The 20,380-nt window shown below is 38.0% G+C and overlaps 4 protein-coding genes across 9 annotated transcripts; 2 read left to right on the top strand and 2 right to left on the bottom strand.

Moving 5' to 3' along the window:
• The first annotated feature begins 187 nt into the window (after nucleotides 1-187).
• Nucleotides 188-8,910, top strand: LOC120013534 (importin subunit alpha-9). 4 transcript variants are annotated; one of them, XR_005471423.1, is made up of 13 exons: nucleotides 188-373; nucleotides 773-992; nucleotides 1,401-1,554; nucleotides 1,874-1,976; nucleotides 3,489-3,673; nucleotides 3,973-4,052; nucleotides 5,159-5,309; nucleotides 5,974-6,055; nucleotides 6,146-6,204; nucleotides 6,282-6,587; nucleotides 6,923-7,094; nucleotides 7,409-7,525; nucleotides 8,471-8,910. XR_005471423.1 is itself a non-coding variant. In XM_038865368.1 (12 exons), exons 1-11 carry the CDS (start codon nucleotides 322-324, stop codon nucleotides 7,085-7,087), a joined length of 1,557 nt encoding a protein of 518 aa, XP_038721296.1. In that variant the 5' UTR covers nucleotides 188-321; the 3' UTR covers nucleotides 7,088-7,094; nucleotides 7,282-7,421. The 4 variants fall into 4 exon arrangements, 2 of the variants coding, with proteins under 2 accessions (XP_038721296.1, XP_038721294.1); XR_005471422.1 differs by having other exon boundaries at nucleotides 7,967-8,910; XM_038865368.1 differs by lacking the exon at nucleotides 8,471-8,910 and having other exon boundaries at nucleotides 7,282-7,421.
• On the bottom strand, nucleotides 7,440-8,645 carry LOC120012426 (putative F-box protein At5g55150). The gene has a single exon (XM_038863851.1). The coding sequence runs from the start codon at nucleotides 8,643-8,645 to the stop codon at nucleotides 7,440-7,442; it is 1,206 nt and encodes a 401-aa protein (XP_038719779.1).
• A 3,267-nt stretch (nucleotides 8,911-12,177) lies between the features above and the next one.
• Nucleotides 12,178-17,093, top strand: LOC120013122 (DEAD-box ATP-dependent RNA helicase 57-like). Its single transcript, XM_038864800.1, has 12 exons — nucleotides 12,178-12,393; nucleotides 12,511-12,604; nucleotides 12,702-12,808; nucleotides 12,912-13,003; nucleotides 13,430-13,526; nucleotides 13,749-13,829; nucleotides 13,904-14,136; nucleotides 14,782-14,976; nucleotides 15,056-15,146; nucleotides 15,667-15,789; nucleotides 16,040-16,190; nucleotides 16,726-17,093. The coding sequence occupies exons 1-12, from the start codon at nucleotides 12,313-12,315 to the stop codon at nucleotides 16,929-16,931; spliced, it is 1,551 nt and encodes a 516-aa protein (XP_038720728.1). The 5' UTR covers nucleotides 12,178-12,312; the 3' UTR covers nucleotides 16,932-17,093.
• A 189-nt stretch (nucleotides 17,094-17,282) lies between these two features.
• Nucleotides 17,283-20,298, bottom strand: LOC120013121 (pentatricopeptide repeat-containing protein At3g53360, mitochondrial). Of its 3 annotated transcripts, XM_038864799.1 has the most exons (3): nucleotides 20,091-20,298; nucleotides 19,250-19,983; nucleotides 17,283-19,009 (listed from the first exon to the last, which is right to left on the bottom strand). In XM_038864799.1, exons 2-3 carry the CDS (start codon nucleotides 19,752-19,754, stop codon nucleotides 17,460-17,462), a joined length of 2,055 nt encoding a protein of 684 aa, XP_038720727.1. In that variant the 5' UTR covers nucleotides 19,755-19,983; nucleotides 20,091-20,298; the 3' UTR covers nucleotides 17,283-17,459. The 3 variants fall into 3 exon arrangements, with proteins under 3 accessions (XP_038720727.1, XP_038720724.1, XP_038720726.1); XM_038864796.1 differs by having other exon boundaries at nucleotides 17,283-19,983; XM_038864798.1 differs by having other exon boundaries at nucleotides 17,283-19,861.
• Between the last annotated feature and the right edge of the window lie 82 nt (nucleotides 20,299-20,380).

The following is a 20,380-nucleotide window of genomic DNA, read 5'->3' as shown; positions in this document are numbered from 1 at the left end:
CGCCTAAAGAGATGAATACCGGCACCAATGAGACCCAGGCGAGGAAGTGAAGTTTCTTTTGTTCACAATCATAAACATGCTCATTTATAAATATTGAAACTTCTGGGAAAACACTTAAAATAAAGAAAATAAAGGGACTTCTTTCAAATTTTTGGGAAATTAGGACAAAATAATAGAAGGCGGTGAATTTTCGCGCTTGGGAGCGTGGAGATCTGGAGGAGAAAGACATTCGGGTATTTGGGGTTTCCCATCCATCTGCTCACATTCGAAATCAAGGGTCCGTTTGATAGAAACGAACAGCCTCGGATAGCTTACTCGACGATGGCCGACGACGGCGTGGTTTCTCACAAAAGAGACCCCATTAAATCCTCAGGTTCGTTTTCTTCGATGTTAGGTTTCCATTCCCTGTTTGGACGTTAGGACTATTGAGCTAGGAAATAAGGTAAGGAAATTGAAATCGAAGGTTTTCGTTTGGTTTTCTTTGTTGTTTAGAACATGTCTGCTAAGTTACGATGCTTCAACTGCGCTCGCTCGACTTAAGTGAGCTACTCTTTCTGGCTCACTATTAATGAAAACCTAGAGGGTATTAAGGAAATCAGCGATATAGGAATTAAACAATGAAGAGTTGATTAATTGTAGTACTTTTGGATTTAGATTATAGCCTAGCATATGCATGTGTTTGCGGGTTTAGAGATCTGTAATCTTTCTTGTAAGTTGGTCTGAAAGTTCTTTTATCTGCCTTTTAAAAATTAATTATTTTTTGTGAGGTTAGTTGGCAATGTTGCGGGGCATAGGAGACGGCAACATGCAGTTACCGTGGGGAAAGAAAGAAGAGAATCGCTGGTGCGAGCGAAGCGCCTGTGCAGAGATGGGACTAGCAGTGACGTTGATGTTCCTTTTGATAATGATATGATAATTGAGGAAGAGCAATCAATTTTGGATGCTCAAACTTCTTCAGCAGTGGAAGAATTGAAATCTGCTGTTGCTTTCCAGTATGTACTATGTAGATTCCCATATCTTTCTGTGCAGTTTGAATGAAGATTTTTTCGTCTCTCCATTGGATTATGATGATAATCTTGTTAAATATTATGGGAATTTGTTATTATTCATGGTTCGGCATCCAGAATTTCAAGCTTCATTGTTATGTAATTTGGTATAGAGGATAATAATTAATAGTCCCACTGGTAGCTTTACTGCTCAAAACAATTTATAAATGGCTTTGACATGTTCGGAGGAGATGATAGATGATTACGGTGTAATGTTAGCACACTGAACTTCAAGCTTCCTTATAATCTAGTGCATCTACATTGCATTTTATATTCGTACTGGTTGATGCTTTTTCTGCCTTGGAGTTTATCCTGATATTTGTTTGGAATTGACCTTTACCATCTTCGATCTAGGGGAAAGGGTGCTATGCAGAAGAGGGTTAGTGCCCTTCAGGAATTAAGGCGCTTACTGTCAAGATCTGAATGCCCTCCAATTGAAGCTGCTCTAGAAGCCGGAGCAATGTCCCCATTGGTGCAGTGTCTTACATTTGGTTCGCCAGATGAGCAGGTCTGTTTTTTTTTTTTTTAGGTTACTGCTTCACTGTTCGGAAAATATTCTTATTATCTCTTAATTGCCAATTTATTTACCTAAAAAAATTTGAATATGAAATCTCTGAATTCTGCTCACAATTAGGTTCTCACTAGTTGAGTTAGTCAAATTCCAACATATGCTGTACTTAGTTGTTGCCCGAGTTATAGTCCCACCCTTAGAGTTTGTGATGGATATTATGAATACTAATTTATCTGATGGGTAGTTGGCCAGCTCTCTGAAGTTAAACTGCGTTAAAGAATATGCTGTACTTTCCATTTCATTTGTAATGTTGCAGTTGCTCGAAGCAGCTTGGTGCCTTACAAACATAGCTGCTGGAAAACCTGAGGAAACAAAAGCTCTGTTGCCTGCATTACCATTGCTTATTGCTCATCTTGGAGGTTGGTTATTGCTAGTAATTCTTTTGTACCATTAAGGAATATCCTTTGGTGGTTCTTTTTCTGGATACTTCATTTCGCAAAAAATTGTTTGCTTTCTGCTTTTTGATTCTAGGATTGTTGAGAAATTGAACAAGGGTAGAAAACCCAAACGCATAAAAGGAATTTCATTGATAGAAAACACAAGGAGGTAAACTCCTTACATAAAACAGAGTCTCGAAGACTCTCTAACACACAGGGCAGTAGCCCAAATATGGAGTTTGAAGCTCCCTGAAAATGGAGTCTATGACTCCTCTTTTGTTTTGGGGTGCTAACCCACTTTTACAACTAAACACGTCATATATATAAAGACACACCTAAACCGACTTAAACACTAGAAAGTAGAAAATAGCCACACACATGGCTCTTCATAAACCGAACACATGGTTCACTTGACACCACACACATATACACCAGGTGTTACACACACGCATGAAGCACTTGGCTCCAACACTCCTCCCTGCTTCATGTGCGTTCACAGAAAGGTAGTAAAACCTGCATAAATACCCGGTCAACAAATCTGCAAGATAGGACTAGAAAACGTCAAAAAAGTTGTCAAATTCCTTTCTGCCATCTCTTGCTTCAACCATCTAAAACACAGTAGCTTGGGTGCAATCCTTATGATTACAACTCCTTCTGCCACCCCATGGAACTCCTCCTTGTGCCCAAATCATCTCCACAGGCCTTCAAGAAGACAGCTCCGATACCATGTTCAGAAATTGAACAAGGGTAGAAAACCCAAACGCATAAAAGGAATTTCATTGATAGAAAACACAAGGAGGTAAACTCCTTACATAAAACAGAGTCTTGAAGACTCTCTAACACACAGGGCAGTAGCCCAAATATGGAGTTTGAAGCTCCCTGAAAATGGAGTCTATGACTCCTCTTTTGTTTTGGGGTGCTAACCCACTTTTACAACTAAACACGTCATATATATAAAGACACACCTAAACCGACTTAAACACTAGAAAGTAGAAAATAGCCACACACATGGCTCTTCATAAACCGAACACATGGTTCACTTGACACTACACACATATACACCAGGTGTTACACACACGCATGAAGCACTTGGCTCCAACAAGGATCCATAGTAGAGGATGATTTAGTGGCTACGAAGTAGCATTTAAGTTTGCAAATGTTGGAAGCTTGACACAAAAATGTTACTGTGGTTATTCGTTCGTGATAAAAAGGTTCATGTGAAGTTTTGGGGATTGTGCTTCTTTTCCCTGAGAACTGATTACTGCAGCCTGCAGGAAATAAGCATGAGCATTCCTTTATTTTGCACTGTTGATTTGCTAGAACATTATTAAAAATGATTTGTTTGTTGCTTCGCCTTGTTATATTAGGTTCCTGTCATATAGGTAGATGTAAGAATATATAACCCAGATGCAGTTATCAGACAGAGAGTCGCTTATACTCTAATATATTTAGGGTGCCTATGGTCTTGTACTCACAATTGCACTTACTACGCAGAAAAGAGTTCCTTGCCCGTGGCTGAGCAGTGTGCCTGGGCACTGGGAAACGTTGCTGGCGAAGGTGAGGAGTTGAGAAATGTTTTGCTGTCCCAAGGAGTATTACCACCTCTTGCAAGAATGATGCTACCAAACAAGGGCTCAACTGTGAGAACAGCTGCTTGGGCATTGTCAAACTTAATCAAGGTCTTTCACCTTTCTGAATTCAGGAAAACTTGAGCATTTTATAATTCTGGCTCACCAGCTTGGTTGACCTCTTTTTACAAATTCAGAATTATGACAATCTGTTCAATGAAGCATGTGCTGCATTTTGTTTCACTTTCTCTCTGAATTGTATCGTGATACTAAATGAATATTATTGCTCTTTGCTTCGGCTGCATTATGGAATTCCAAAATGTGTGTGCTATCCTGAAGTTTCTTTACAAAATTAACTTCAGTGTGCCGAAGTTTCTTTACAACATTAACTTCAGTGTGCTTGAATGTAGGGACCAGATCCTAAAGCTGCTACAGAACTCATTAGAGTTGATGGAGTGCTGGATGCAATTCTTCGGCACTTGAAAAAAGCGTAAGCTTAAGTTTGTCACTCTTACGTTAATTATATGAATTTTGGTCATTAAAGCTGAAACTGTAAAAGATTTTTGGATGTTTCCCTTGCCACGCGATGTGTACAGGAGAGAGCTCTGAGAGTTTGTTTAGTGGAGCATATTGTGTGTCAGCTAAATTCCATTTGTTATTGTATGGTTTTCATCTATGTAGGAATTACACCCTAATAATCTGTTTCAATAAGATTTTTTGAAAGGAATTTTTTTTTGAAGGAGATCCTCTAGTCATTGGAAAGAAATCAATTTAGTCGATAGATCTCACAAAGAGAATAGATTTTGTAAGCAATTTTCCATGCAATGTAAAAGCTATGAGAACCTTAGCACAAATGCATCAATTTTATCAAGGAGAGCAGCCCCCATCATACTAACATTCGGAATGCATCTTGAACACCTCTTCTTAGACCCCACTAGCAGCACTGGTCATTACCTTTATCAGAATAATTACAACCACTGCCACGGGTTCACACAAACGGCTACTAATGGATGTTGAGAGCCTTGCTTAGGTTAGACCGGTGCTGGTTAATTGGCCTTCTAATATAATGAATGGATAGTAGAAAGGCTGTAGTTTTCAAAACAGGCAATGTTTAATGTTTATTATTGTCTTGTAATTGATCAATCTCAAAATACATTGACAAATTATATGTGCTAGGGCTTCTTGGTCGCTGTTTTTGACTTTTAATTGCGTTTTTTTTACATTGTTCTGTTGTTCTTTCTTATTTTTACTAAGTTTATCTGCAAACTTCAATCCTGTGGAGGAATCCATTAATTATTGTGTCGTGCCTAGTTTTTGAAAACAGTTTCTGACGGGGCCCAAATGCTTTTTACAATTGTTATTCCTGGTACTTTGCTGCAGCTACAATGATGTTTCGAAGGTGTCTTTTGTTGAAAAACAATAATGTAAGATTATGCAAAGAATATAACTACCTTTTCCACTGGATTGACCAATAATGACTAAATATAATTTGCTTGTATTGCTTAAATTTTCAGACTATGTTTTGATTAGTCTTTTTCCATGAAGAAAAATGTATGCCCGAATTTTGTGTATAATCCAATAATTTTCCATGTATAGGGATGAGGAGTTGGCTACCGAAGTAGCATGGGTAGTTGTGTATCTCTCAGCCCTTTCAAATGTTGCTACCAGTATGCTGGTGAAGAATGATGTTCTTCAACTACTTGTGCAAAGGTTGGCAACATCAAATAGTTTGCAATTGCTCATACCGGTAATGATAAAATCATTTCAAAGAATCTTACTGATTTCCTTTTTCGTTGAAGTATAAACGATGCAATTTTTATGCTGTAATCATAGTCAAAGCCCCTTTGTCCAAAATTGTTTGGGGATGCAATTATTAAATGCTTGTACATTTTATTTAAAGCTTGAGCTCACCAATCTGTTTATGTTTATTATATGAAGGCTAAGATGGTTGGTACATGCTTACTGTTTTTATGATGTTCTGTTCCCATGGTCTAATGTTTTAATCATGTCCGTATCATGATGTAGCTGACTCAAGTGTTCTAGTTTGGACCTTCTAAGCTATATCTACTATCTAGTTGCTTGGTTCCACTTCCATATTAGGCAAGATTTGTAAATGAGACTGAGTTACCTAAAGCTATAGTGGACCTTATAGGCCATTGCTTTCTAGTGATTACATTCCCATTTTCCATACCATCAAAATGACAAGATCATAATTGAATATATGTATTGTTTTGTAATTCAAAATTTTGACCCTGGGCATTTCCTCACAATTTTTTTTCTCTACTTTGGAGTTCTTAAATTGACAACTATGGATGCCCTTGGTTCTGTTGTTTGTTCGATTAGCGTATATGTTTGTCACGGACGCACGGTAACAGTACATGCACCTAAATGGCAATTGATTTTCCATCTAGGTGCTAAGAAGTCTAGGAAATCTTGTAGCTGGTGATTCGTACATAACTTCCGCTGTTCTTGTCCCTGGACGTGATATTACAGGTAAGTGACTTACTTTCTTTTACTAGATGGGAATCTATGATGGTCACTCACGTCTTATGTAAAAAAAATTACAGTTGAATTCGCTTTCAGGTAATGTCATTGAAGTCCTTGTTAAATGTTTGAAGAGTGAGCACAGAGTTTTAAAGAAGGTGGGTTTTCTTGTCTTCATTGTTTTTTGTGTTTATCCTTAAACCTGTGCTCACTGGAAGTATTTCCATTTATGCAGGAAGCAGCTTGGGTGCTTTCTAACATTGCTGCTGGTTCTGTTGAACACAAGCAATTTATTTATGCCAGTGAGGCGGCATCTTTATTACTGCGCCTTCTTTCAACTGCACCATTTGATGTTAGAAAGGAAGTTGCTTATGTCTTGGGCAACCTATGTGTTGCCCCAGCAGAAGCTGATGGAAAGCCATACTTAATCTTGGACCACTTGGTTTCACTTGTTGGTAGAGGATGCCTCCCTGGTTTTATTGATTTAGTAAGGTCTGCTGATACTGAGGCTGCAAGACTAGGACTTCAATTCATGGAGCTGGTAAGCAAATCTAATTGTTCATCTCTCTCCCCCTCTATCCCATCCTTTTGTTACTTTTTTTTTTTTGGTTCTTTTATAATTAAAGGAGTACTTCTATACAGTGGATATATTCTTGTGGTACTCATTCTTGTCTGCTCAGTTGTAGTATTTTGTTACTACAGCACCAGAGTATGTTCATTTGGGCTCGGCTAATTTGTTATTCTTTAGTTGCAATCCCTTTGCATGAATATTTCATGCGATACAGCAGCAAAGAATATTTCGTGTGAATGTTGGATTGTTTTGTCTTGCAACAGAGTGAAAATTAGTCGCTCAGGATTCAGTTTTTGTGTATGCAGGTTCTAAGGGGTATGCCAAATGGTGAGGGGCCAAAGCTTGTTGAGCGAGAGGATGGGATTGATGCAATGGAAAGATTTCAATTCCATGAAAATGAAGATCTTAGAAATATGGCAAATGGTCTTGTAGACAGATACTTTGGGAAGGACTACGGACTTGATGATTAATCATTAGGTTCGTTACTTGTATTTTCGTGCTCCCAGCTTTTGTCGTATGCTACACTGGTGATTTTCCTTGCAATCTAGTCCTGAAAATATTATTTGGCCACTATGAACTACCTTCAAATTGTCGTTGGCGTTTGCAGCATGTTCCCTTTCATTGCTGTGTTATTGTTGACTATATTTTTCCTTGACATCTGCAGAACTGTCTTGTCTTTTTTCTTTACAAAATATGGTTGGTGGAGCATGAACATATATAGGAACTAGCATCAACAGTAGCAGAAAAAGATAGTGATGACTGCATTAACTTGTTTTTTTCCCTCGCACAAGGCACCCAGCTGCGCTGGAGCCAAAATCCTCGCTATTTTCTATCGATAGACTGCTTCCAAGGATGAGGAACAAGCCAAGTTGGAGGAGCTTTCGTCTTTTCCATCTTATACTCATCAGGTACATTCACACTTTTGTCTTCCAAGCTAAACATCCCCATATCATGCCCTCCACCCGAAAAATTAGATTCAATGTCTTCCCAATTATCATCTGTGAAGTAAATCGAATCTCGATTGAACATCTTGAAATCTCTTGCACAAACAGACATTGATTCATTTGAACCCAGAAACAGTGCACGATCACCTATCGATCCTACCTTAATCCACAGTTGCTGCTCAATATGCAACTTGAACACCTCAAAATGTGAGGTTTTGTATGAAGGAACCGAATTCTTGTCCACTCTGGTAAGAAAGTTCCCAATATACCTTACCACAAGCAGTAAATCCCCTGCAGATTTCACAAGATAAGATACTGTCACAAAAAAACAAAAATCTGCTCCAGAAGACCCTAATGTATCGTCTCTGTTGATCAAATCAGGCTTGATCTCTATCTTCTTTACAGGACCAGAACATTGAAGTATATCCCACACTTGAAGAAAAGCATCCACATCCAATACATAAAGCAAATTTTCATGGCAGATGATATCTTCATAGCTTTCAGAGATTTCTTGCTTACTATCAAGTGCAGTCCATGAGTCCTCACCTTTTCTATAGAATGCCAACTTTGAAGATTGTCCGTAGATTAATGCCACATAATAGTCCTCATTAGACGGATAGGATGATGATAGTACAGCTTTGCTAACAATTTTTCTTCTAGACCCTCCTATCCTTTGAATCCCCAAAGAAGACCCAATTTGGGGAAGTTGAATTTGATCACAATTGAAAGGATTAAAGAGAGAAGGAAAAAAGTCTTGGTCTAGACATACTAACCATCCATGGGAAGACCCAATCACACAGCAAAAGCTCTCACCACTACTCATCTCCTTAGCTGCTGATCCATTGTTGAATGTATAAAACCTTTTTTCTTCAAGCTTCATGAATTGAGTGAACATGCTTGTTTTCTCAGATTCTTCTTCTTCATGTTCTTTTGGGGGAAAGACAAGCCAAGGTGCTTCCTTGGACAATGATGTTTTTCGTGCTGAATGTCTCTGCTGTCTTGTTCCACCATGAACAAACTGCTTTGGCGCGATAGATGTCGATAAAGGACAAGTGTTTGAAGATTGATTCAAGAAGAAATTCATTGTGACTAGCCCAGTCGCATGATGAAGGCCTTGTGTGTATCAGTGTCTCCATTAATATAGAGAATGCAGAGAGAGAGCTCTCTTGACTTGATTTCTTGTGAAACAAACTCAGAATAAAGATAACCTATATATACATACACAGGAGGCCATATCCTCCTACTCGGAATGTAGCTGATGGTTAGGTGTCCTGCAAGAACATCGTGTGTTTGTTTTCTTATCAAATAACAAAAACGAAAATAATATAGATATCAGCTAGTTATACCAACTCTTGACTTATACTAACGAAAATGAAATGATAAAAATTATCTTAGTTATCTCAACTGTTGAGTTGGACATACATGATCTAAAGTGAATTTATGGCTCGAAGCTCACATAAAATACAAACTAGTATTTAAAAACAGGTTGGCTTTTTAAAAGAAAATGTAATTTTTTTATAATATATTAGCGTTATTGAAATAATAATCGTAAAACCCTAAACAAAGGTTTAACATCGAAGGGAAGAAATAGCAGTGACAATCCCTTGAGACTCTTGCTCATCTTGAAATCTCTAGTCCTAGCTATCTAGGTTACTTTTTTAGGCTTGTAGCCCATTTTTACCCACACTGATATGTTTGGCCCAGTCCAGCCCACTAACCCAGCCCAACCTTACCTTTCCCTCTTTCTTTTATATGAGTTTAGTGTTATTTTCAGTTATTAATTATTGTTTTTATATGATTTTAGTGTTATTTTTCGTACTTTAATCAATAACTAAAAAAATAAAAAAAGTCTTATTTGGGTTCCTTATTTGGCCATTATGAACCGCCCATTCAAACTGTTGTTGGCGTTTGCATGTTGTTCCCTTGCATTGCTGTGTAATTGTTATTGTTGACTATATTTTTACTTGTCTTTTTTTTTCTTTGCAAAATATGGTTGAATTTCGAGTCTTGATTGGGAAACAAAATCCTCGCTATTTTCTATACACTGACTGCTTCCAAGGATGAGGAGCAATCCAAGTTGGAGGTGGAGCTTTGGTCTTTTTCATCTCACCCTCATCAGGTAAATTCACACTTTTGTCTTCCAAGCTAAACATCCCCCCATATCATGTCCTCCACCCAGACAACTTTCTTCAATGTCTTCCCAATTATCATCCACTGATCCTACCTTAATCCACAGTTTCTGTTCAATATCCAACTTGAAAACCTTAAAATGTAAGGTTTTGTATGGACAAACCGAATTCTGTTCATCCCACTGCTGTAAGAAAACTCCCAACATATATACCTTACGACAGGCAATAAATCCTCTGCAGATTGAACGAGATAAAGTTTAGTTATAATACAACAATCTGCTCTAGAAAACCCGTATGTATCGTCTCGGCCTTACAAACCAGGCTTGATGTTCATCTTCTTTGCAGAAGGACCAGAACTCTCAAGTATAATATCCCACACTTCCAGCGAACCGTCCATAGCCAATGCATGAAGCAGGTTTTCATGGCATATGATATCATCAAAGGGTTGTTGCTAACTTTGAATTTAGTCCGTAGATTAATGCCACATAATGGTCCTCATTAGACGGATGGGATGATAGTACAGCTTTGGTAACAAATTTCTTCTAGAACCTCTTGTATAAGATTGCCAGAGTAAATACTCACCACCTCCTATCTTTTGAATATTTGTTATCCCCGAAGAAGACCCATTCCCGAAGAAGACCCAATTCTGGGAAGTTGAATTTGATCACAGTTGAAAGGATTCAAGAGAGAGGAAGAAAGTCTTGGTCTAGACATACTAACCATCCATGTGAAGACCCAATCACACAGCTGCTGCAGCAACTGCTCATCTCCTTAGCTGCTGCTCCATTGTTGAATGTGTAAAACTTTCTCTCTTCAAGATTCATGAATTGACTGGACATGGACAACCTTGTTTTCTCAGATGATTCTTCATGTTCTTGTGGAGGATATAGACAACCTTGTTTTCTCAGATGATTTTCATGTTCTTGTGGAGGATATAGACAAGCCAAGGTGGTTCCTTGGACGATGTTTTTGGTGCTGAATGTTGTATGAATGTCTCTGCTGTCTTGTTCCACCATGAACAAACTGCTTTGCTGCGATAGATGTCAACAAAAGACAAATTTTTGAAGACTGAGAACAAACTGCTTTGCTGCGATAGATGTCAACAAAAGACAAATTTTTGAAGATTGAGAACAAACTGCTTTGCTGCGATAGATGTCAACAAAAGACAAGTTTTTGAAGACTGAGACAAGAAGAAACTCATCGGGACTAGCCCAATCGCTGGAAGGCCTTGCTCTTCCTTTCTTTCTTGACACAAGGAGTTTGTATCGGTTTTGTCCATAAGACTCAAGGTAGAACTACAACCCAAAAAACCGGCTTACCAGGTGAGGGTGCCTTGGATCCCTTATAAACCAGAGTTGGTAGCCTTATTTTTTAGATGTGGGATACTCATCATCCTACAATAACATCTTGTTTTTTTCTCCTTATCAAATAAAATCTTTATTTATATTCAAAAAATAAAATATTGCCAACTATTTTTAAAAAAGGTTGCATCCTACGAGATACTAAGGGCATCTCATTTTCTCGCCAAAAGCCAAATCTTATAACACTCCGTTTGTCCCTACACTTTTCAACCTAACACCTTCTTCAACTCCACATTCTTCATCCTCCAACCTTCTTCACATACTTCGTTCATCATCGTCTATGAAAACCCACCAAATCAACATTAATGCACCATTGTGACTGTTTGAACGATCGATCCTGGCCTTCTCCGTTCCCTTTCGAGCTTTGCCTTCTCCGTTTACTCTCTTTCTTCTCCCATGTCAACAACCCCAACTCCTCATCCTTCTTCTCTTTCAGAATAAAATCTCCACCACCATCGATTTCAACGGAGGGTTGCAAAAGGCTCCCCTTATCCCCTTATCAAGATTGTGAGAAAAGGGTCAACCAAGATGCCATGATTGTTTGAGAGGTGATTGGACGAGGAAGATATAGATATTTTTTGCCGCAGTGGAAGTGGTGGGTAGGTGGGTTATTCTAGGCTTCATATGGATCTTGTTGTTCAAGTAGATTGTGGTGATAGTAGTAATGCCATGGCAGCCATGGCTGAGTAGTTACAGATTTAGGGATTGAGGTTGGGGTGCAGATAATATTTTTTTTTTGAAAAAACTGAAAATGGAGTGTACCATAAAATGTTATATTTTTAACTAGGGTGTAGTAAAAATGGGATGTACTTAGTCATTTTTGGGTGCAAATAATGTTAATCAAATCTAAAAGAATATGTATTTTTATAATATATTATCATTATTGAAATAATAGTACAATGAAATATTAGTTCTTAGAGCTATAAAATTAGTTTTTTTAGGTTCTTAATGATATTCATTATCTATTATGGACTCATTTGATGTTTTTTTTTTCTTGGTTGGTTGCTAAAATATTTATTTAAATTAAGAAATAAAATATTTTTAACTATTTAAAAACAGGTTGCCCGTTTAAAAGAAAATATTTTATTATTATTATATATTATAATAATCGTGAAACCCTAAATAGGTTTAACATTGAAGGGAAGGAAATCAGGAAGAGAAGCGGCAATCCCCGTCGCCGCCGCTCCGCGCCCGTTATTATAAATATAACAGTACGCAAAAACCAGGACTCCGGAAACTAGGGTTTTTAAAGAATCACTAGATGGAGAAGAGCGCCTCTTTTTTGTTCGCTGGGGCCAATTTCAATAAGAAGAAGTTCGCCAGCGATTTCGACAGGTTCAAGGTACAGTAGCAATGATACATTGACGTTTTTCCAAGCGCTTATGTAACAAAATTGTTTATCTATGCCATTAACTGAACCCTAATTATTGTTCGTAATTGTGTTTGAACTTTTATGAAGGAGAAGAAAGAGGCAGGTAATTTAGCTGATGATCGTGAACCAGAGGAAGTGTTGGTGTCTGCCAAGAAGAGGAAGCGGAAGGCAAGGGGTTCAGGTAGTATTTTGGTTCTGGTATTGTTGTTAGCTGTTTTATTAAATGCAATTGGATGAAATTAAAGCTGAATTTTTTTTTAAAATTTGATGGAAATAAGACATGATTGGGAGATTGAGGTCCAAAAAAGCTAGAAAGGGTCTGCATATTGTCAAGGATAATGATGAGTCATCCAAAAGGAAGAAGGAACTAAATAGGCAAATTGAGGTTTATCTTTCTCTACTTCTACTTCTACTGACTATTCTTTGAATAAGGCTTATTTCGTGTTGTTGAGACTTCAATTTTGTTGTCCTGTTCTTCTTGAGGTTAGCGGGATGCGGTCTTCCGGAAGAAGCATAAGATTCATGTGTCTGGGAATGATGTGGCATCCCCTCTTAAAAATTTTGCAGAGCTAAGCTCAAGGTGCCTCGCTTTCTTTCTATCTTATCAGCATGGCTACACTACGCATGTACTGATGTTGAGTAAAGCTATCACAGATGGAAGTATCCTTAGCGAGAGTGTGCTGTTCTTCTTTGATTTTATTTTTGCTATGATTCCTTATAGGAGTAACTTATGCATGCATTGTAAAATAATATGATTTTTTCTTTTATCTTTTTGATTCTCCCCTCTCCCTTTATTCTTTTCCTTTCATGTTGTATGTGTGTTTGTTCCTTCATGTTGTTATATGAGTAGTTGTCCAATTTTTCTTGTGGAAGGCAGATGTTTTATTTGTGGTTCTTTACTTCCTTGCATAGTTGCATTTGGCTTATCTATTTTTTATTTTCAAATTGGTTGATACATTTTTCAATGTCTGAATTGAGAAGGTTCTTGTGCTTTTTTTTTTTACAGATATGGATGTGAATCATATTTATTACAGAATATAGCGGACCTTGGATTTAAAGAACCAACACCAATTCAAAGGCAGGCTATTCCAGTCCTCCTCTCTGTATGTTACTCTCTTGCAGCAATCTTCTGTTGTGTCCAGTCTCCTTTCTTTCCTTTTTCAAATTTAGGTCTTTGTTTTTCCTTCCTTCTCTTTGGGCTTCATAACCAAGTAGAAGATACAGAATTGTCTCTGCTAGCTTTAGCTTCATTGAGGCTATTTGTTGAAGTTCTTTTGACTATTATTTTTTTTACTGATATTTGGATGGTCTTCATCATTCATCAGGGCCAGGAATGCTTTGCTTGTGCTCCAACTGGATCAGGAAAGACCTTGGCCTTTGTGTGTCCCATGCTTATGAAACTCAAGGTACTATTTGCATCTTTTAACCACTACTGCAACCAAGTTCTTGAGCTTCTCTGATGAAACTTTTTGCGGCTCAGCACCCCTCAGCAGATGGCGTTAGAGCAGTTATCCTATGCCCCACAAGAGAACTAGCTACTCAGACAACCAGAGAATGCAAAAGGGTTGCTAAAGGAAAGAAATTTCGTATCACTTTAATGACCAGAGAGCTTTTAAGAAAGGCTGATTTTTCAAAACTTCCATGTGATATAATCATTTCTACACCACAACGGTTGCGGTTGGCTATTCGGAAAAAGAAGATTGATCTAAGCAGGTAGTTGGTTTTGATGAGCCATTCAATTTCTCATTTGATGTAAGCTCTTCCAAGCTGGTAAATGTAATTCATAATGTTGATTATGGGTTCTGGTGTTGCAAAGTTCATCAAGGATTATCCTATTGTGTAATCTATTAGCTGAAGGTTTCCTCTGAAAGCTAACCATGACCCAGGAATGTATGTCACGAAGTAATCTGTCAATGCTGCTTTCGTTTCTTTTGGGGAAGGGGAGAGAAGGTTGGAATCTAAAAAATAAAGCCCCGTCTTTGTTTATAAGTTAGTAAAAAGAGTCAACCAGTTTAATTTCTGGTTTGGATTTCGTGATGGCATGACATAATTCTTTTAAGGTTTCTCTTGGTATAGAAATTGAAAAAAGAAGGCAAAATAGTGGCCCCATATATATCCCTTAAATTTTTCTGAGACCCTCTGGTATCAGGTGACTAATATTGATATGCATTATCAATCTTTTCAAAACCCCTTTGATTGAAGGTTGCCTTACTATAGGAATATGCCCTTTATATGTAGAATATACTCGGAAGGTTTTAGGCTGTATTCTGCTATTAATTATATGAAAATAAGCTTCACATGACCACTTTATAAATTGAAAATTTTATTTACTGACAATGGGCTTTGTCTTTTGTGCAGGGTCGAGTATCTTGTTCTGGATGAGTCGGACAAGCTATTTGAAATTGACATGTTAAAAAAGATTGATTCTATTGTTAAAGCATGCACTAACCCTTCAATAGTACGCTCTTTGTTCAGTGCTACTTTACCAGATTTTGTTGAGGAGCTTGCTCGAACTATTATGCATGATGCTGTTCGAGTTATTATTGGACGAAAGTGAGTGAGAATAACATATCTTTTCTGGAGCACAGAACAATCTGCATGACATGAATCTTATATTTGACTATTTGAGCAGGAACGCTGCTTCTGACACGATCAAGCAGCGGTTAATTTTTGCTGGAAGTGAAGAAGGGAAACTTATTTCTCTTCGCCAAAGCTTTGCTGAGGTATGCCATGCTGCCAATGTGGATGTCCAAAAACTTGTAGTTGTTGAAATTTCTGACGCCAATTTCAAACTTCAGCTAATATATTTACCTTTTCTAGTTCTGTTCATTATAGAAGCTGATTTGGGATACTTTCAGGCGGGGTTTTAAATTTCAAATTATTTGGAAGCTGAATTTTAAATCTTTGTGGGACAGTATTATATGCTGAAATGGCTACACCTGCTTGTGTGTCAACTTCTGCAGACTAATAGCTATATGACAACCAATTCAGCATGTGAACAAAATGATGATCTTTTTGAGCAGTCCTAGGTTTTTGTGTGTATTTGTCTTAGTAACTTATACAACAACAAGCATATATCTGTTGAAAGAGCTATTTTTATTGTCTATAGTCCATGTGATAGTAAGATTTTTCAATGATTGGTTAGTTATGACATGATGACTGAATCTTGTGCAACTGTGTCATGGATAATTTCTACTTCTTGACCGCCTCTTCCTTATTGTTATATCTGTTGCTTGGCAATAGAGTTTGAATCCACCAGTGCTAATTTTTCTTCAAAACAAAGTGCGGGCGAAAGAACTGTATGAGGAGCTAAAATTTGACGACATTAGAGTTGATGTCATCCATTCTGATTTGTCCCAAGCACAGGTAATCTTGTGCCCGTCTTTTGTCAGTTGTATTAAACTATGCTATGAGTTGCTTACCATTCACAAAGAATGCAATAATAGTGGAGGAAATTAAGAGTATTGTCATTTGTTGCAAGCATTGTCTTCAAGGAGTGCAGTTTTGATTCTATATTTGTGGCCTCTGCTGCCAAGTCTCCTGACTGTATATCCTGTTGAATGAAAAAAAATAATTAATTTCTCATGATTTATTTTGTTGTGTTTGTTTGCTACAGCGAGAAGATTCTGTTGACAACTTTAGAGCTGGAAAAACATGGGTTTTGATTGCGACAGATGTTATTGCTCGTGGTATGGATTTCAAAGGTGTCAATTGTGTGATCAACTATGATTTTCCAGATTCTTCCTTGACTTACATTCACAGAATTGGTATGTAACTAAACCTCGATTTGCTTCTCGTATGTCCTCTTAGATGTGGGGTTATTAGATAACAATCAATAACAAGAGAATTTCTTATGAGAAATTTATTAAAAAAATGTAGTTTTTTTGGGGTTCTCTCTTGTATTCTTCTCCTTCCCTGGGAATGGACACATTTTCTTGCTAGATTTGTTTTTCCTGTTTCATATACTTAAAAAATGTAAGCCGTTGCCTTCTACTGTTGTTGACTGCGGTATTGATTTGGTTCAAGATTCACCTCATAGTTCCTAGTTTATGGCTGATTGATTAATGTTGTGTAGGCGGCTGATTAATCCATGTTATTATGTGTTATTTCCAATTTTATCTTCTTTTTTTCTAGACCTTATTTATCTTTTCTGAATATCAGGATATCACTATCATGCCAATGCCTTGCCCCAATGTCACTGCTTGCAAATGTTTATACTAATTTTCTAGTTATATTGGTTTAAGTCATATGTACATGAGTTTGTTTTTGGGTTCAAACTCAATTTGGTGGTTATCTGAATAGGCCGGACTGGCAGAGCAGGAAGGGGTGGAGAGGCCATCACATTCTACACAAAAAAAGATATCCCCCTTTTGCGTAACATAGCTAATGTCATGGTAGCTTCAGGCTGTGAGGTTCCATCGTGGATCCTGGTGTTGCGCAAACAGAAGTGGAAGAAGCACCTGCCACGAAGAGATTCAATTTCAATCAGGCCACAAGATGAGGAATGAATAGAAGTTTTAGATTGCAATCCTTAACTTTTTGTAAGTGGATAATTCTAGAAATAGTGTCTGCATTTCTGTCAGAAATTGATTTCCTGTAACAGGGAAAAATAGTCATGGTTTATATTTATTCAAGAGTTCAAAGAACATATTGGGATGATGTTCTAGTAATGAACTTCACTAGTGTTGCAAAATTAATTTTGACTAGTGTTGTATTTTCCCAGCGTCCTTACTAAGCCAAGTATGTGTTAATGCCACCTTGCGTCGCCATTGGGTTGCGAGATCTTTCATGTGTCCGGTGGGTGGATCCCATGTTACCAAACCACCGGACAATTGATTGGGTTCCATGTTAAAAAAAAATTCAGCATGTTTATGTTTGAGTTGTGATCGTGATATGATTCCTTTCAAAAATAAAAAAAAACATTTACTACAAACCTTTGCACAATGGTAAAAGTTATTTCAATCCAACCTAGCCCTAGGCATCAAAATACCAAGCCATGGAAACATGTTCCAAGCTCATCTGTCATTGCTAAACAATCACTGTGATGGAACATAGCCATCATCCTGCATTTGCAGCCACAAGTCATCAAGCATATTGTAAATGTTCTCTCTTTGGGGGTGCAAACTATCTTCTGCAAAAAAGACATGGATCCGGTCCTTAACTTCAATCCAGCTTTGACCTGGAACTTTCTTGACACCCTTTTCTTTCATCAAGCTCCTCAACCTGGAAACATCTGCCCAATTCCCAGAAGAAGCATGAATATTGCAGAGTAAAACAAGAGCAGAAGAATTGGTTGGATCAATTTTCAGAATGTTTTCTGCAGCACGTTTTCCAATATCGACATTTCCACGCGTTTTACAAGCTGCGAGCAAAGTTTTCCACACCACAATGTCAGGATCACATGCCATTTCATTGATTAAACTTTCTGCTTCATATAAAAGTCCAGCACGAGCAAGCAAATCCACCATACAAGAGCAGTGCTCTCTTGTAGGCACAATCCCATATTCAGCTTCCATGGTCTTGTACAACCGCCAACCATCTTCGACCAGTCCAACATGACTGCAAGCAGTTAGGACTCCTAGCAATGTTACTTCATTTGGCTTAAAACCTGAACTTCTCATCATCCCAAAAAGATTAAGAGCTGCTTCTCCATATCCAAATAGAGCATACCCGACGATTAAACTACTCCACGAGACAACATCAGGATTCACTACAGAATCAAAAAGCTTTTGAGCACTTACAAGGGATCCACACTTTGCGTACATGTCAATCAATCCATTCACAACAGGAGCTTGAAGTATTAAACCACTTTTCATGGTGTAGCAATGAATTTGATTCCCCATTTCTAGAGATGCTATTTCTGCACAGGCCCCCAATATATTATTTATTGTAATATGGTCAGGCTTGATCTCAGAACCAAGCATTAGCTTTGATAATCTTAAAACCTCTCCAGGTTGCTTGTGCAGCAGACATGATGTAAGAACTGCATTCCAAGAAACTGAATCTGCAGTGTTTCTCATCTCTTCAAACACACTGAATGCATTGTGAAGATTTGAACACTTTGCATACATGGTGAGTAAAGCGTTACATACTGACACATAAAAATCAAAACCCAGTTTAATAATGTAGGAATGGACCTGCATGCCATGATAGAGTGACAAAGGGTTCGTGCAACTGCAGAGTAAGGAGCGAAATGTTATGTCATCTGGGATCAACCCCAAATGTCTCATCCGAGCAAACTGTGATAAGGCTTCATTGGCATCACTGCCACTTGCTATCCCAGCAATAATTGCATTCCATGATGCTAAATCAGGTCTTTCTATCTGCCTAAACACTATTCTGGCAGAACCTAGAAAACCACACCTTGCATACATGTCACAGAGGGAGCATCCAGCAAAATTATTTCCACCAAACCCAAATTTTAAGCACAAGCTATGTATCTGCCTTCCATACTCTGGTTTTAGGAGGCTGCTGCATGAACGAAAAGCACTGCCAAATAGATACTCATTTGGCACATATGTACCTTGGCAGACCATTCCTCTAAAATAGTGCAGAGACTCGCACTCATAACCAAGTTGAGAAAACCCTGCAATCATAGAACTCCAAGAAATTAAATCTTTCTCTCTAATACGAAAAAAAACATCCCATGCATCAGCAATCTTATCAAACTTAGAGTACATTGCAATGAGAGCATTCTGTGCAATCAGGTGAGAGCCGAATTCTGATTTTATGACTTGGGCATGTATTTGCCTCCCTAACCCAACATTACCCAGACCTGAGCACGCTTTTAAAATACTTCCAAAGGTGAAGTGATCTGGCAACACACCTGATTGGAGCATTTCAAGATACAACAAAATGGCATCCACCTCTTTGCCATTCTGTGAGTACCCAGCAATCACTGAAGTCCATGAGACCAAATTCCGCTGGACCATCCCATCGAAAAACTTTCTAGCTTCTTTCAACGACCCACATTTTCCATACAAGTTAAGAATATGATTTTGAAGAATTATGTCTGGTTGACAGTTGGAAGTCAAAATGTGATTGTGGACTTTCCTGCCATGTTCTAAAGATCTCAAAGCAGAACAGGCGCATATGAGACGCGCATAAGTGCTGAGCTCTATGTTGAACGCTGTATTCTTTCGTATGAAGTCAAATGCATCAAGGGCTTCTCTGTAAAGCCTTTGCTTGCACAGGGATTGAATGTAATCATTCGTAAGATGTTCATTAGTAAACTGTTCTGTCCTCAAGCTTGGCAACCCAGTTGGTTTCACAGCAGCAAAATCATTGTAACTTAAAGCTATACGCGGTGAGTATCTTAAGTTTCTGATCATTGGTTACTGGGACCAAATTGAGGAAGATCCAACATTCAACTCTTTTGTTACTCTGCGCCTCATCTGCACCAAAATGACATGAAATCTTGCATCTCTTCACCAACTTCCTTGCAAAAACAAACCACAACCCAATGCAAGATAATCATTCTTTCATCACAGGAAGCTGTTATTGCCCACAAAAATCTCAAGTATTGCATCAAAACTCTGGAATTTCTACAACACCCATCACCTATCACATTAACGTGAAGGTGAGTAACGACCAGCTATGCAATGCAATGTAATGGAAATGTTATGTACAAATGACAACGCAGATAGAATGAGAATCGTAGCTCTTACAGGCAAACCATCGAACACTTCGAGAGCAAAGTGGCATGTACGAGACTTGAGAGTTCAGACAACAAGGGAACGCATTGGTGCTGTTATAATGTCAGGCCATAACAATACCCGCTAGAGCAAAACAGAGCATGCATCTGTGAATAATATTTCCAGCAAGAATAAATCAATCGTTGCCTAAAATAAAAGATAATTACATAATAAGTCTTTAAATTTCTTTTGATTATTTGTTAAATTATTTACACAGAGCATTATGGAGGTTTTTAAAGTGGATAAATGGGCCGTATTGGTCT

Source organism: Tripterygium wilfordii, chromosome 13 (genome assembly GCF_013401445.1).
Source record: "Tripterygium wilfordii isolate XIE 37 chromosome 13, ASM1340144v1, whole genome shotgun sequence".
Taxonomy (NCBI): domain Eukaryota; kingdom Viridiplantae; phylum Streptophyta; class Magnoliopsida; order Celastrales; family Celastraceae; genus Tripterygium; species Tripterygium wilfordii.
This window is presented reverse-complemented; position numbering and strand designations above follow the sequence as displayed.

Coding starts and splice junctions, on each gene's coding strand:
- LOC120013534 (XM_038865368.1), top strand. CDS start 322: ATGGCCGACGACGGCGTGGTTTCTCACAAAAGAGACCCCATTAAATCC. Junction 5,310..5,973: donor GTTTGCAATTGCTCATACCG/GTAATGATAAAA, acceptor TTTTCCATCTAG/GTGCTAAGAAGTCTAGGAAA. Junction 6,056..6,145: donor CCCTGGACGTGATATTACAG/GTAAGTGACTTA, acceptor ATTCGCTTTCAG/GTAATGTCATTGAAGTCCTT.
- LOC120012426 (XM_038863851.1), bottom strand. CDS start 8,645: ATGAATTTCTTCTTGAATCAATCTTCAAACACTTGTCCTTTATCGACA.
- LOC120013122 (XM_038864800.1), top strand. CDS start 12,313: ATGGAGAAGAGCGCCTCTTTTTTGTTCGCTGGGGCCAATTTCAATAAG. Junction 14,137..14,781: donor AAGAAGATTGATCTAAGCAG/GTAGTTGGTTTT, acceptor TCTTTTGTGCAG/GGTCGAGTATCTTGTTCTGG. Junction 14,977..15,055: donor CGAGTTATTATTGGACGAAA/GTGAGTGAGAAT, acceptor CTATTTGAGCAG/GAACGCTGCTTCTGACACGA.
- LOC120013121 (XM_038864796.1), bottom strand. CDS start 19,754: ATGATCAGAAACTTAAGATACTCACCGCGTATAGCTTTAAGTTACAAT.